The sequence below is a fragment of the Myotis yumanensis genome, unplaced genomic scaffold (assembly GCF_028538775.1).
Source record: "Myotis yumanensis isolate MYYU_CA2020_CCGP unplaced genomic scaffold, mMyoYum1.0.hap1 SCAF_8, whole genome shotgun sequence".
NCBI classification, from domain to species: domain Eukaryota; kingdom Metazoa; phylum Chordata; class Mammalia; order Chiroptera; family Vespertilionidae; genus Myotis; species Myotis yumanensis.
The window spans coordinates 19,763,011-19,778,472 of NW_027223759.1; the positions used below are offsets into that span (position 1 = coordinate 19,763,011).

A 15,462-nucleotide genomic window follows, 5' to 3' on the forward strand; every position below is an offset into this window, starting at 1 on the left:
AGAGTCTAACCCCATAAGGCCTGATGGCTCAGCGGTAGTCCTGCCGCTCAGAGGCTTTTTGTTTCCAGATTTCAACTCTGGTCCCTGATGGAGCCACCTCACCTCAGGGCAGCCACGCCATGCTGCACTGACTGCTCCTCTGGTGAATCAAGTGCCACCCTTCCCTGCACTCTGCATCACTACCCGCTTTGTCCTGGGGACAAAGGCATCGTCAAGGCCCTGACCCTTCCACACTCCCACCCTGTCAAACCCCATTAGCACTGACTCCCTTCATCTTCTGAGATTCTTCCTCACCCAGCTCCCCGCCCCTCCCCCGCCCCATCTGCGTGGTAACTTCACTTTCCCCCTTCTGCAAAGCAGCTGCTGGCTCAGACTGACAGGGCCCTGTGGGATTCTCAACATTCAGACTCACAGACTCTCCACGCAGAGGGAATGTCAATGAGGCCTCTAGCTCCATCCCACCTTGAAGTGAGAGCCTGACTTACATAAATAAAACTCTTAACCAATTCACAACATTCAGTCAACATTTACTGAGCACCTGCCATGTGCCAAGGACTGTTCTCTACAGTACAGAGGACAAGACACTTAGGTTCCCTGCCTTGGTAGAGTTATATTCTAGCATGTATGCATGTTTGGAGCAGGAATGGGAGATGGAAAGGCTACGTGTGCCATGAGAAGTAAGAAATAAGCAAACAGAAGGTCAGATAGTGGAGATCAGATCTTACAATAAGAACACACTCCAACTCCTTGTAACCAACTACCTTTGCTGCCAGGAACGGTTTCCTCTGTAGATGGTCAGATCATCCCTCTGTAATGAACCTGTCTCAGTGTGAGAACCTTTCAGAACCAAGTAGGTTGGCAATGACAAGAAAAATACTATCACGAGACCACAAAGGAACAGGCTATACTGTGCTCACGGCCAATTCACAGCAACTGACTGGAGGCTGCTGGTCTATCAGCGTTCCGGTCACTTGACACCCTCTAAGCCAAATTCCCTTTCATTTTTACATTGGTGAGACTACCTCCCTGAGAGAAGCTAATGGTAATTTTCAGTGGTAAAATGATAAGATTTATTTCCTGGTTGGCCTAGTATATCTAAAGGTGGTGAATCAAGATGCTATTGGGAGAGTCTGACCACCCCAGACAGGTAATATGTGGCCCTTTGGGTGACACATACACAAATCAGAAGAATTGAAAGAATAGCAGGCTGGAGCAAGACAGTTCATTGTAATGATAAATTAACTTGAAAATGATGTTACCCCACCCACCCAGCCCCAGTTCAAGTTCTCTGAAAGAAGGAGATGTGTCCAGATGGGTCAAAGTGCAAAAAGTTAACTCCTAATTGTTCTTAAACCATTGGAGCAGGCCACCCTGATTTGGAAGTGTTATAAGCCAGAGGTGACAAAGTGACAGCCCATTTGTGTTTTGTTTTGGTTGGTTGTCCTCTTGGCAATTTATTTAAGTTTGTGTGCCGTGCCAGCACAGCCAAGGGTTCAGTGAGCCGGGGGGCAAAGGATGTAGAAAAGACAGACAAAGAGAATAAGCTGGGTCTAGGTGGATCTCCTGTGCCTGACTAAGGCCACAGAGAGAGACCCAGATAGCAAGCTGAGCCTTTATTTTATAGCCAGAGGTAAATAAGGCAGTGGTCACCATAGTTACAATGTTCTTGTGAGTTTCACTTGTTTTGACAGCACTTGCTGCACTTCCCGAAGTCCATTAGCTACTCAGATAAGACCAAGGGAGCACCATAAGGTCAAGCCTAATTATGCTAAGAGTGCTGTGCCCTCTAAACTGGGACTTGTTTGTGGCTTTGCCAACCGGTCAGTCGGAGGCTTAACCCTATAGCCCAGCGGCTCTCAACCTGTGTGTCACGACCCCTTTGGGGGTCGAACGACCCTTTCACAGGGGTCGCCTAAGACCATCAGAAAACACATATTGAATATATAATTACATATTGTTTTTGTGATTAATCACTATGCTTTAATTATGTTCAATTTGTAACCATGAAAATACATCCTGCATATCAGATATTTACATTATGGTTCATAACAGTAGCGAAATTACAGTTATGAAGTAGCAATGAAAAAAATTTTATGGTTGGGGATCACCACAGCATGAGGAACTGTATTAAAGGGTCGCGTCATTAGGAAGGTTGAGAACCACTGCTATAGCAGCTCCCTTCAAATTTGAACTAATTGCACCAATTAAAGTCAGGATTTTTCAAATGAAATTTCAGGCAACCCATGCCAAATGGACCTGCATTTCTTTGTGAAAGCACTGTTGGCCAGCTCATTACAAGCAGAGAATAGTCTCTGTCTCAATCTGTGCAGGCTGCTATAATAAAAGTACGGATAGCTTAAAGAATTTTTTTTTTCTCATAGTCTGAAGGTTGGGAGTCCAAGATCAAGGTGTTGGCATATCCAGTGTCTGGTAAGAGCCTGGTTAATAGACATCTTCCTGGTTCATAGGTGTCCAGCTTCTTGCTCTGACCTCACATGACAGAGCAAGAAAACTCTCCGGAGTCTCTATCATAAGTGCACTAATCTCATTCATGAGTGGTGCACCCTGATAACCTAATCACCTCCCCATGACTCCACTTCCTAATACCATCACATTGGAGGTTAAAATTTTAACATAGGAATTTTAGAGGGATTCAAGTATTCATTCCATAACAGTATCATACAGTGTATTGAGCTCTCCAGTGGGTTCCTGGTGGGGCTTAAGCCAGCATCAATGTAGTATCCTTTGTATTGGCCTGCTGAGATTCAGAATTCCTGGCCCACCCAGAAGAATCAAAACTGCTTGAACCATAAAATGGGTGATGCCATTTTATGATCTAACTCTAAGATGCATATCAAAATCTGCTTATGCCCCAGGGCTGATAACTTGGAACACAGCAGAGGGGTTGGGACATAAAATAGCCGTGCGCAATCCCAGTGTATTGGTTAAGATTTCTGTGTGGCTGCCTCAGGATGCCAAAATAACCCTGGATTGAAACAAAATAGATACATTTTTTCTCATATTACAGTCCAGAGGAAGAGGGTGGCTTTTAATCCTTCTTCCTCATTCCTCTGCCATCCCTACAGGTTTTCCCTTGTCTGTATGGTTGAAGATCACTCACCAAGTTCACATTCCAGCCCTCAAGAAAGTGAAAAGAGGAGAGGTGCAGATGTGGAAGTTGCACATATCACATCCCATTGGCCAAAGATTAGTCATGATCACACTTATATTTGAGGAATGCTGGGAAATATTATCTTTACCAGGGAAGTCATGTGATCAACTAAAAACCTCCATTATTAAAGAAGAAAATAGATAGAGATGTAGCACTTAACAATTGTACCATAATTGAGCTTATTAGGCATAAAAGATCTTATTAACCGTTTGAGTCCCAAGCAGCGAGATTGCGCTGCTGAGATTTTATGTCAAGAAAACATACGATTCGTTTGAGTCCCAGGGGGTATTGAAAAAACACTGTCGAAGAATCCCAAACAGCGCAACCGCGCTTTCTCTAAATGAGTATGAAAAGACCCAAACAGTGTGATAGTGCTTGGTTTATTTTATGTCGAGAAATACCAAGCAGCGCGATCGAGCTGCTTGGGACTGGGCGATCGAGCTGCTTGGGACTCAAACGGTTAATGTCTCTTTATTAAACTTTTCCTTAATCTTGGTCTTTGACAAAATCAGGATAATCCTTAATTGCTACCATGTCATCCCCCCGCCACCCCCAAATTATTAATACAGTCACTTAAAATATTTTGTTGAAAACCTACTTGTTGGCCTAAGTGTATAGTCTAGTAGAGGAGATAGACAACAAACAAGTAAAATAACAAATAAGACTTAATTACAAATGTTGATGTCTTGTACAAGAAATAGGCTATAATGAAAAGGAATAATGAAAGGCAGAGCAGGGGCCTATTTTAGGATTGGTGTCAGGAAAGCTGTGGGGGATATGAAGGCTATGGCCATGTGAAGGGCCAGGGGCGGTGCAGCATACCGGCCCTGTGGTAGATAGCATTTAAGATGACTTCAAGAGGGCCCGGCTGGTGTGGCTCAGTGTTTGAGGGTCAATCTAAGAACCAGGAGGTCACAGTTCAATTGCTGGTCAGGGCGCATGCCCAGGTTGCAGGCTTGATCCCCAGTGTGGGGCATGCAAGAAGCAGCTGATCAATGATTCTTTCTCATCATTGATGTTTCTATCTCTCCCTCCCCTTTCCTCTCTGAAATCAATAAAAATATATTTTTTTAAAAAAGACTTCAAGAGGGAAAGCAGTTGGTGCTCTTGAAGAATAATGGGCAGCCAGTGTGATCAAGCATTGGAGGCATAGATGAAAAACAGTGGTAGAGCATAGAGAAGCAGGACTGGAAGAGGCGGGGTCTGCAGGTCCTTAGGCCATGTGGATTTCTTATTATAACAGTGGAGAGTACCTGGAGGGTTTTAAGCTTTATGTGAACTTGAGGGTGACTGTATTAATGCTTTCAGAAGATCTTTCTAACTACTGAGTGGAGAATTGATTGGAAGACAGCAGGCGTAGAAGCCAGAAGATAAGGAACATGTTTTAGAACCATAGATAAGAGATGATGGCTAGTAGACCAAAGTGGTATAACAATGGGTATGGGAAAAGTGGTAGATGAAGTTAAAAATTATGGAAAGTTGCCTTCAAGAATGCTTAAAACCAGTTATTTTAAGCATGAGTTTTAGAGTCTGAGCATGTTCTTTAAAACCATTTACCCCCTAGGACAGTGGTTCTCAACCTTCCTAATGCCATGACCCTTTAATACAGTTCCTCATGTTGTGGTGCCTCCCAATTTCATTGTTACAAATTGAACATAATTAAAGCATAGTGATTAATCACAAAAACAATATGTAATTATATATGTGTTTTCTGATGGTCTTAGGCAACCCCTGTGAAAGGGTCGTTCAACCCCCAAAGGGGTCGCGACCCACAGGTTGAGAACCGCTGCCCTAGGATGACTGAGAATCCAGAGCTAATGATTTATTGAAGGTCACACTGTACAGCATCACATTCACTGACCATCTTCAGAGTGGGAATGGAGGTGGAAGATGGGTGAAGCCCAACTTCCAGGGAAAATAGCAGTCCTTTCTCTTCTCTTAATTCTATAGATGAAAGTCTTGGAAACTCAGCAAATTCTTTTTACCCTCCATCTTATGGAATCTAAAAGGAAGAAGTGTTCAGAAGCTAGTTCCCAGATAAAACACTAACAGCATAAAAAAGCGTATAAAAATGGGGAGATAATTAAGCCCTTCTCTCTTAACAGTTTCTCTTATCTTATTTTTAAGTAGATATTTTCCCTTCTCCTCTGTCCTATGAGGTCAACAAGTATGCCCTAAGTATCCACTACATGAGTCCTGGGGTCTTTCCACTGGACATGAGGAAGTGTAAGACTGTTCCTGATTTCTAAAATTTTACAATCCACCCACAAACTCTCTTTACCTTGTAAGCAAAACAAACAAAAGAGGAAGAAGGAAGACTGTTAAGAGTGAAAAGTGTGCATCCTTTCCACTGGTTTCCCAGCATGTGGTTGGGCAGATCCCAGGAACTTTCTGGGATCTTGGGCCAACAAGAAGCCAGGAAAGAGGTGTGTTCTGTGGAACAGTAGGGTATATGTGTTTGGGGAAGTTGTGCCATCTTTGGGTGCCTCACTGAAAGTTGCATTCATCCATTTGAGTATGCTTGTAATGTATGACTCGATAGCCAGAAGCCAGGAGCATTGCAACCAATGTTGCAGCCATCTGAATCTCCATCTATGGTAGGAGTAAGAAAGGTTCTTAACTCCCATTTGTCTGTAAGGCTTCCTCACCCAATTTCCTTATACTTGTCTAGATTGATGGGTTTACTAGTACATAATATATGTTTTTGTAAATGACTAACATCATTGCAACACATAAATTTTATTCACTACAATCCAGCCTTGTGAAAGTATTTCTGCAGCACTCAAAAATGCAGAACTACTAGTAGCCCAGCCAGTGTGGCTCAGTAGTTGAGCATCGACCAATGAACCAGAAGGTCAGGGTTCAATTCCTGGTCAGGTCACATGCCTAGGTTGCAGGCTCAATTCCCTGTAGGGGGTCTGCAGGAGGCAGGTGATGGATGATTCTCATCATTGATGTTTCTATCTTTCCCTCTCCCTTTCTCTCTGAAATCAATAAAAATAGATTTAAATTCTTTTTTAAATGCAGAAATAAAGTGTTATGAGAAGTAAAGTGAAATAAAGTGTTTTGAGATGTAAAAGGAGGTGAAGACTTGCCAAGTTGAGGATCATTTCCCAAATTCCTTTTCAGCTAACCCCTGTTGATGGCTCTGCTTTCCTATCTTTCAAGTTGCACTCATCATTGGGCTATCTTTGCATAGCCCAGGGGTAGGCAAACTTTTTGACTCGAGGGCCACAATGGGTTCTTAAACTGGACCAGAGGGCTGGAACAAAAGCATGGATGGAGTGTTTGTGTGAACTAATATAAATTCAAAGTAAACATCATTACATAAAAGGGTACGGTCTTTTTTTTTTTTTAGTTTTATTCATTTCAAACGGGCTGGATCCGGCCCGCGGGCCGTAGTTTGCCCACGGCTGGCATAGCCCCATCCAGAAAGAAGCTCTGGGATGTGTGGATTGTAAATTTGCCCAAGCAAGTTGGACTCTTCACAAGGAATAACCAGACGTGAGGACTAGAATGGAAGAGTTGGCACCAGTGGAAAATCAGGGCCAGCTTCCAAGCCCACACCATGGCTCTCTGAGGAAGGCCGTGGCAGCTGCCCTGGCCCTGGATGGGGAATCCACAATGGGTCGCAGGAAAAAGAAGAGGAAGGAGTCCCGCCCAGAATCTATTATCATCTACCGGTCAGAGAGTGAGAAAGTGGATGAGGAACCTGGAGAGTCAGAAGGTGGAGACCAGCCTAAAGAGGAGGAAGGAGCCGACTTCCTAGACTATCCTGCCGATGATGGTAAGTCTCTCTGGGGCCACTTGCTTAAAGCCATGGGAAGGAAACTAAATGAGGATCCTCCAGAAAACAGACAGGCATTTGATCACTGACCTATTTCTTCTTTTTGATACATTTCTTCTCACAAAGTTGCAGTCTTCATTTAATGAATCAACAATATTTATTGAGTACTTATTATGTTCTCTTCTAGGTAATATGGAGGACATCTCGCCCTTTTGGAACTTCTAGTGTAATGAAAGAGGTTAATTTATACACAAAATTTAGTAATACAAGCATACTGTGCTAATCGCTTAATACATGTAAGATAAAGAAACAATAATAGTTGGCTTTCTTAATAATCAGGATAATGCAAGTTATAACAACAGTGAGTTATAGTATTCCCTCACATTTAGGATGACAAAAAATCAGATAAAATCTAAAAACATTAATGTGAGGAAGTGTACATATGCTCATATACCTCAAGTGGAAGTGGAATCGCTTTAATCACTTTGTAGGGAAAATTGTCAATTTTTATTAAATTCAAAATATGCATTCCTATGTCCTGGAAATTCTCAGTATCTACCCCATGCAATTTATGCCCATGTGCATAAGGAAGCATGTGTAAGAATATTTGTTGCTGCTAATGAAGTTGTGGAATGTCTGTATTGAGCATCACTGTGTACCAACAAATGGGTGAGGTAGATCTATTTGTGCAGATGGATTCATCTCTAAACATATACCCACGGTGAATAAGCAACATCCCTGCTCTCATGCAGTTGACCTTCTAATGGAAGGAAGACAGACAGTGAGCAAGTCAGCAAATAAAAGATTATTCAGGTAATGGTTCAAGTTTCCAAGACAATAAATCACGGTGATGGGAATATGAGTAACTGGGAGAGAGAGATTGCATGGATGTGCAAGGGCTCTCTGAGGATGTGAGGTTTGAGCTGATCTGAATGATATGAAGGAGCCAGCAATGAAAAGATCTGGGGCAGAGCTTTTAGAGGAGGGAGAACGGAATAGATTATTTTCTGTTAGAGAGTATAGAGAACAAGGAATGGTGAGAGGTCAGAAGGTCTGCAGGGTCAAATCACATTGGGCCTTGCAGGTCATAGTAAAGGGTTTAGGATCTATTGTAAGTTCAAGGGGAAGTCAATAAAGAATTTTTTAAAAATATTTTTTTGATTGATGTTTAGAGAGAGAGGAAGGGAGAGGGAGATAGAGCAACATTGATGTGAGAGTAGAACATTGATCAGCTGCCTCTTGCACACCCGCTACCAGAGATTGAGCCCACAACCTGGGCATGTGCCCTGACCAGAAAGGAGTCAAACAGGATGTTGGGGACATGCCAACCTAAAGCTTGTACTGTGCGTGCCTCCTTTATTTGTAGAATACATTTCACATACCGAGGATCACGGACTTCCCTATTTCAGTGTCTTCAGCCTCACTTCCAGAGTGATCAAAGGATGGCTGTTTGGTTGTTGGTGGTGGTGGTGGTAGTGGTGTTGTATGTATGTGTGTGTGGTATGTATGTATGTGGGGTGTGTGTGTGTGTGTGGGTGTGTGTGAACAGAACTTAGACACAAGGGCTGGGATGTCCACAGGCTTGTGAGGAGGCCCCCTCTCAGAGAAGCATAATATTGATACTAATAAGCAATATTTTCACAGTACTTGTAAGCTGGAAATAAGAACACTATAAAGTGGTGTAGGTAGTAAGTTCCTCACACTCCTCCAATCACAGAGATTGTGTCAAGATTGAGGCCCAGAAAGTGGAGAAGGAACATGAAAAATAATTCAGTCCACCATTGAATCACTGTCTCCAGTGCCATGACAGATGCTATAAAAGTGGACACTAGCCCTGGCCGGTATGGCTCAGTTGGTTGGTTGGAGCATTGTCCCGTGCACCGGGAGGTTGCTAGTTCGATTCCCGATCGGGGCACATACCTAGACTGTGGGATCCATCCCTGGTCAGGGCACATACGGGAGGCAACTGATTAATGTTTCTCTCCCACGTCGATGTTTCTCTCTCTCTTCCTCTCCCTCCACCTCTCTCTCAAATCAATAAAACATTTTTTTAAAAAGTAGACACTGTTGTCATCAGCCACAGCCTCAGGGGACAACACTGATGAAATGTCCACTCTTCTGATCTTGACTTCACCTCTTTTATGCCTTGCAGGTATGTGGAACATGCCTTTGGACAGCCGCTATGTCACATTAACTGGGACCATCACACGAGGGAAGAAAAAGGGCCAGATGGTGGACATCCATGTCACTTTGACAGAAAAGGAGCTGCAGGAATTGACCAAGCCTAAAGAGTCATTGAAAGAAACAACCCCTGAAGGCAGAAAGGTCTGCCAGATGTCAGCAGACCGTGGGCCCCACGTGGTCCTCTGGACACTGGTCTGCCTGCCTGTGGTTTTTATCCTCTCCTTCGTCGTCTCTTTCTACTATGGCACTATCACTTGGTACAACATCTTCCTTGTGTACAATGAGGAGAGGACCTTCTGGCATAAGATCTCATGTTGCCCCTGCCTCATTCTCTTCTACCCAGTGCTCATCATGGCCATGGCCTCTTCCCTGGGCCTCTATGCTGCTGTGGTTCAGCTCTCGTGGTCCTGGGGAGCATGGTGGCAAGCTGCCCGGGACATGGAGAAAGGCTTCTGTGGGTGGCTCTGCAGCAAGCTGGGTCTGGAGGACTGTTCTCCCTACAGCATTGTGGAGTTGCTTGAATATGATAATATTTCAGGCAATCTCTCCAACAAGGACCCCACCCAGGAAGTAGAAACTTCCACTGTCTAAACTTCGAACACCTTATTTCCTCTTCTGGTCCCTGTAGCCTGTATATCTTCTTTCAATTTCCCTCCCCTCACAGTGCTTCCGGAAAAGCCTAGCCCACACTGATCTGCCCTACTATTTTGATGATTCTAGGAGAGCAGGGAACAAAAAAGCAATTTATACAAAAGTTGGCCATACAATGGACAAACTCTTCTTCATCCCCTGCCCTAAAATGACCATTCATCTGGGACAAGGAGCTCAGTTTTATGCCAGTTCTGGTGCTTGAAGGTGTTACTGGTGCTTGGAACTCAGGGGAATATGTGAGTAAGTGTGACAGGGAGAATAAGGAGGCTCTGGGGGACCAATAAAATAATAGATAGGGGTTGAGTGAAACATTTAGGAAGCAGGTTCACCACAGTAGAGCAGAATGTAAAGATTTGTATGCATCATTTAGAGTTTTATTTAGCTGCATATAATTGATATCCCAAAATATGAGTGGTTTAAACAAGATAGAAGTTTATTTCTTTCTTCTATAGAAGAAGTCTGGAGGCAGACCATCAGGGGGCCTGATAGAGTTACTTGGATCCAGGCTTCTTTTATTCCCCTACTGTTGGTGAAATATGGCCCTCATAACCTTTATCTTCCACACCCCAGTGCTGACTACATCTGCAGCCATTTCATCCTTGTTTCTGGCAGAATAGAGGAAGGGGCAAAGAAAAGCATATTTTCTGTGCTCAAGGAGGCTTCCCAAAGTCTCACTTAATACTTCTTATATCTCATTGGTGGCGAGACCTTCGTCACATGATCTAACAAGCAAAATAGGCTGCAAAATGTAGTCTTTTCGCAGTTATATTCTAGGCTAAATATGGGGGTTATGCAAATTTAAGAGGAATAACGAAGAATGGCTATTTTGATTGGCAAGTAAGAATATCAATAATTATTTAAATATATTCAGATCCCAAACTACTAATATAGTTTTATTTATTTATTTATTTATTTATTTAGGCCTAAATCTTAGAGATTTTATATATAGATACTAGCTATATATACTATGTATAAGCTATATATAGATATTAGTATCTTGTACTTTGCAATTAAATGACTGTAATGTCATGTGGTTTCAGGGTTCTTTTTAGAAGCAAAGAGTAAACAGTTGAGTACAACTGTATGACAGTAGTGTACCTTTTTTCCTGGTAGTGAAGGTGGGACTGGGTGGTAATATTTAATTTAAGATTAAAGACTATGCAGGGAGGGATTGCATCTGTCATTCCCCACTGCCTCCCCCCAACCCCCCAACAGGGATTGGTAGCCCTAAGCAGGAAGAAGATAGAGTTATTTTTCTGTTGTTTGGAAAAACCTCACTCAGAGCCTCACTCACTCGTACCTTTCTGGAGTTTAACAACAAACACAATCTTTGTTGAGCTGGAAGACTGTCTTCCTGGTCACCAAGGAGTGTAAAGCAGATGAATCTAGATTGATTTTAAACTTAAAACCAAATTCATTCCTGAAGGTGTATTTCTAATTTTTTTTTAATTGAATCATCACAGATCAAGAAGTTTTTTGAGGTTTGGGGCCTTACAAGAGTAGCTGGTACTTTTTTCTTATTCATGTCTCAGGAAGAAGTTGAAAGAACTTCTGTGAAGCAAACCAGACTGGTTGGGCATGACATTTGTTTAACATATGGTGCTGAAATCCACCTTCAGAAGATATCCCACAATTATTATTATGATTATTTCATCTTCACCCGAGAATATTTTTATTGACTTTAGAGACAGAAGAAGGCAGAGAGAGAAACATCAATATGAGAGAAAAACATCCATCTGCTGCCTCTTGTATGTGCCCCAACTAGAATTGAACCCACAACCTAGGTATGTGCTCTGACTTGGAATTAAACCTGCAATCTTTTGAACCTCCAACCAACTGAGCCACCCAGTCAGGGCAACACCCACCTTTTAAATAACTATTATTAGTTTGACAAAAACAAAATTCTGTTCAACATTTTTGAAGATAAACTTGGTGCTCATTGGTGCTTTTGTAACCATAATTTAATATCACCAATCTAGTGATTAAAGTTATTTATTCTGTAACAAATCAAAGTATATGTGCTTTCACCTCTGGCCAAGTTCTCATTACACTGGAACAGCCTATTTTGGGTGTAAGGAATGCTAATGCTGCAATAAAACTGAGGATGTCTGCTGGCATACAATGAGGGATGACTCTGACCTTCAGGGATTCCAGCTCCAGAATACTTGCTGATCTTCAATTGTAAAACCAGGATGATGCACCCAGACCATCACTTGACCAGTTTTAAGATTCTTAACGGAATGGACTATGCTGGTCTGCATGTAAAAAACTTTTCAAACTCCTCCCCTTAATCTTTTTGTTCTGTTTTCCTTTCCCTCCTTATAAAAACCCCTTCCTGCACTGAGATGCTACGATTGTTTTTAAGGACAAGAGTCCACCATCTTCTCAGGTCGCTGGCACCTGAATAAACCTCTTTCCTTATTTACCGTACCTGTCTCATGGGTATTGGCTTTCATGGTGGCAGGCAGCCGAGCTTGTGGGTTGTTTCCTCAGTTTCACTTTTGCAGAGATGTAAACAATTGAAATGAAAACAAAATAAAATATAAATAAAATGTGCTCACTTTGTTTCTGAGTTTCTCCCAAACTGCTTTGAGAGCAACAATTTGCAGAAAAAGAGTAACTATGGTGGCTGTTCTATCTCTCTATATAAAAGCCTAAGTGACTGTTAAGACTGGTTAACAGGCTCTATGACATGCACTGATCACCAGGGGGTAGGTGCTTGACACAGGAGCTGCCCCATGGTGGTCAGTGTGCTCCCACAGCCAACCTATCCGCAGTCCCTCCCCCAGACTGGAAGAGATGGCCCTGATCGGCCCCAATCGCTGGCCAGGCCGAGGGACCCCACCCATGCACGTATTCGTGCACCGGGCCTCTAGTCTATATATATAAAAAAGTGTAATATGCAAATTGACCCGAAAGCGAAACAAGGTCGGCTATGATGCACACTGACTACCAAGGGGCAGACGCTCAATGCAGGAGCTGCCCGGAGCCCGCAGGCTCTGATCGCCCATTGGAGAACAGGGAACTGGGGGTGGGTGGCGGCAGGTGCAGGTGGCCCCAGGGCCCTGATCACCCTGTCAGTCGCCCCACACACACAGAGAGTGACTGGCGACCAGTGGTGGTGGGGGGTGGGGCCAGCTGCTGGCAGCTGGGGAAGATTGGCCCTGATTGCAGGCCAGGCCTAGGGACCCTACCCATGCATGAATTTCGTGCACCAGGCCTCTAGTATCCTATATAATAAAGGGCTAATATGAAAATGGTTGTCATGCCCTCACATCATCATGCCTTCATGCCTTAATTGCTCAGACACTCAACACTGGGGAGAGAGGAATGGGGACCAGCCAGGCACACATGAGCTTGCGAGAGAGGAATGGGGACCAGCCAGGCTGCAGCCTCAAAGAGGGACAAGCTGCCTGCCCCATGGTCCCGGATACCTGCGACTGTGGCCCGGGCGAAGCCGGCCCAGGTCCTGGGTGCCTGCGGCCGGCCAGAGGGAAGGAAGCCCGGGTCCTGGGTGCAGGGCGAGGTAGAGGTGGTTAGGGGTGATCAGACAGGCAGAGGTGATTAGGGGTAATTAGGCAGGCAGGCAGAGGGGTTAGGAGCCATCAGACAGGCAAGTGGTTAGGAGCTAGTGGTCCCAGATTGCGAGAGGTAGTCGGGCATCCCCTGAGGGGTCCTGGATTGGAGAGGGTACAGGCCAGGCTGAGGGATCCCCCCCTGCCCGTGCACGAATTTTGTGCACTGGGCCTCTAGTATATACAATAATCTTAATCTGAATCCTTATGAATAGTACTCTTTCCATGTACTGTTACTAGTTGAGCTCGGGCTGCCTGTTGCTGTGTCCAATAATGAAAGCAAGGTTGAATCATATAAGGCGTTTATGGAGGAGGCCAGCCAACCAAGAAGACAGGGTGCTTACAAGCATTCAAATCCTGTTTTACTGCAAGGTGCAAGGGACAGGATTATAAAGGGGAATAGGGCTAGAGTGAGGCTGGAAATGGACATCAGCTATTGTCCTTTAGTCATCAGGCAATGAGATGATGTTGATGAGACGATGTTTTGACTTCTGGTGTGTCAGTCTGACCATGCTTATCAGTTCTGCTTGCTGGATTCACAGCTGAGTCACCTCCTCAATTGTTTCACACAGGCCTTGAAAAGGAAACTTAAGAAAAACTTAACCCCCTATTCACATATGAGAAACTTAACCCCATAAGTATATGTGTTCTAAGATTTAAAATAATACGATTATTTTTCAGATTAATTCAGGTGCTCTATCATATTATAAGTCCCCCTATCAGTACCACTAATTTATGGAGGTTTTGTTTAGGTGGACTGTTTCCACAGACACATATTTACTTAAGCATATATTAGGAAGTTGCAAACACTTTTGCCAGACTTTTCTGGGGTTAGGGAAATCAATGGCCAAGGCCAAAAATAGTTATAATTAGGGCAAGGGTAAGGAGGCCATAGTTTAATGGAGGAGAGTGGAGTGAGGATGAGGCCCAAGGGACACACCTAGATGAAGCTGACATGGCCCCCACCCTAGTTGGGATTGCCACCTAGTGGAAGAAATAGGCTTGCAAATGAAAATCATTTCAAAAGGGCTCTAAGAAGATACCTAAATGCCTAGACTAGTAGAAGGAAAACTTAACCAAATTGGGAGGCACGGCTGATGAGGGGCACCCAAATAACACTGTCATTCTCCTTGCATCCATTTTCCTCATTTGTGACTGTAGCTCTCATGCATCTCTCTTCAAAAACGTCCTTTCTTCCTCTACCAGCCATAGCCCATCAACCTCTTGTCCTCCCTCTTTCCACCCAATTACATAGCATACAAATCTAAACAGATTATCTATATAATTACATGAGTAATATCTGCCTCTTCGCCCTTGTTAAGGGAGGCCTTTTGCCAGTGAAAGCAGTGCTTAACGCCGATATCCATTCTCAGCACCACAACTGCCTCGCCGCCTCCAAGTGGGTGATTCTAAAGACGTTTCTAAGGATGGCGAAGATGCAAACAAACACAGGTACTAGAATCTCTGATTTCTCCCAGGAAGCACATCTGTACTGGAAGGTGTGTGGGTGTGAGATCGGGGAAGGGGGAGAGAAAAGAGAAAGGAAGGAGAGAGAAGGAGACAAACAGAAAGGAGAGACTATAGAGAAGATAACATTATGGACATAAAGCATGCACATTTCCTTCACTGTGGTGGGTCTTCAGTCATTCTACTTATGGGTCATATAAAAAGTTTTAAAAATAATGTCTGAGTTTTCAAAGAACTCCTTGAGTTTGAATAAATGAATCTTTCGGATAAGTGGTTTGTATTTAGACACTTGAGCAACTCAACGACCGCAAGCGCCTCCGCAGCAGGGCGGCACCCAGGGAATCTGCGCATGCTCAGAGGTCAGCGCACAGCGTCCCCCGCCTCCCCCGCCAGGCTCCCGGTCTCCCAGCCGCTCTTCCGGTTCACCTGCTTCCAGTCCGCGGGAACCGAGTTGCGGCGCTGCAGGTTCCCGCCCGGAAGAGGCAACCGGGGCGCCTGCGGAGCGGCAACATGGCGCGGTCGGGGAACAAGGTAGAGGAAGCGTGGGCTTGCGCGTTGCCCGTGCTGACGATGGAAAGGGTGTTTCCGAAGCAGTAATCATGGGATGACGGCGGTGCTAGGGAGTG

General features: G+C 44.1%; 2 protein-coding genes across 2 annotated transcripts in view; both read left to right on the forward strand.

Annotated features, from left to right (window-relative positions):
- Positions 1–6,522: 6,522 nt before the first annotated feature.
- Positions 6,523–10,704, forward strand: TMEM169 (transmembrane protein 169). Its single transcript, XM_070423305.1, has 2 exons — positions 6,523–6,959; positions 9,112–10,704. Exons 1-2 carry the CDS (start codon positions 6,689–6,691, stop codon positions 9,732–9,734), a joined length of 894 nt encoding a protein of 297 aa, XP_070279406.1. The 5' UTR covers positions 6,523–6,688; the 3' UTR covers positions 9,735–10,704.
- A 4,584-nt stretch (positions 10,705–15,288) lies between these two features.
- XRCC5 (X-ray repair cross complementing 5) overlaps positions 15,289–15,462 on the forward strand; it is a 79,271-nt gene continuing 79,097 nt past the window's right edge. Inside the window, exon 1 of the mRNA XM_070422086.1 lies at positions 15,289–15,367. Coding sequence (XP_070278187.1) covers positions 15,347–15,367 — 21 coding nt within the window. The 5' untranslated portion in view covers positions 15,289–15,346. The remainder of the gene's footprint in view (positions 15,368–15,462) is intronic.

Bases quoted from the DNA above. Each gene is read 5' to 3' on its own strand.
- TMEM169 (XM_070423305.1), top strand. From the start codon at position 6,689: ATGGAAGAGTTGGCACCAGTGGAAAATCAGGGCCAGCTTCCAAGCCCA. The intron at 6,960-9,111 runs GTAAGTCTCTCT...TATGCCTTGCAG, and splicing joins AGACTATCCTGCCGATGATG to GTATGTGGAACATGCCTTTG.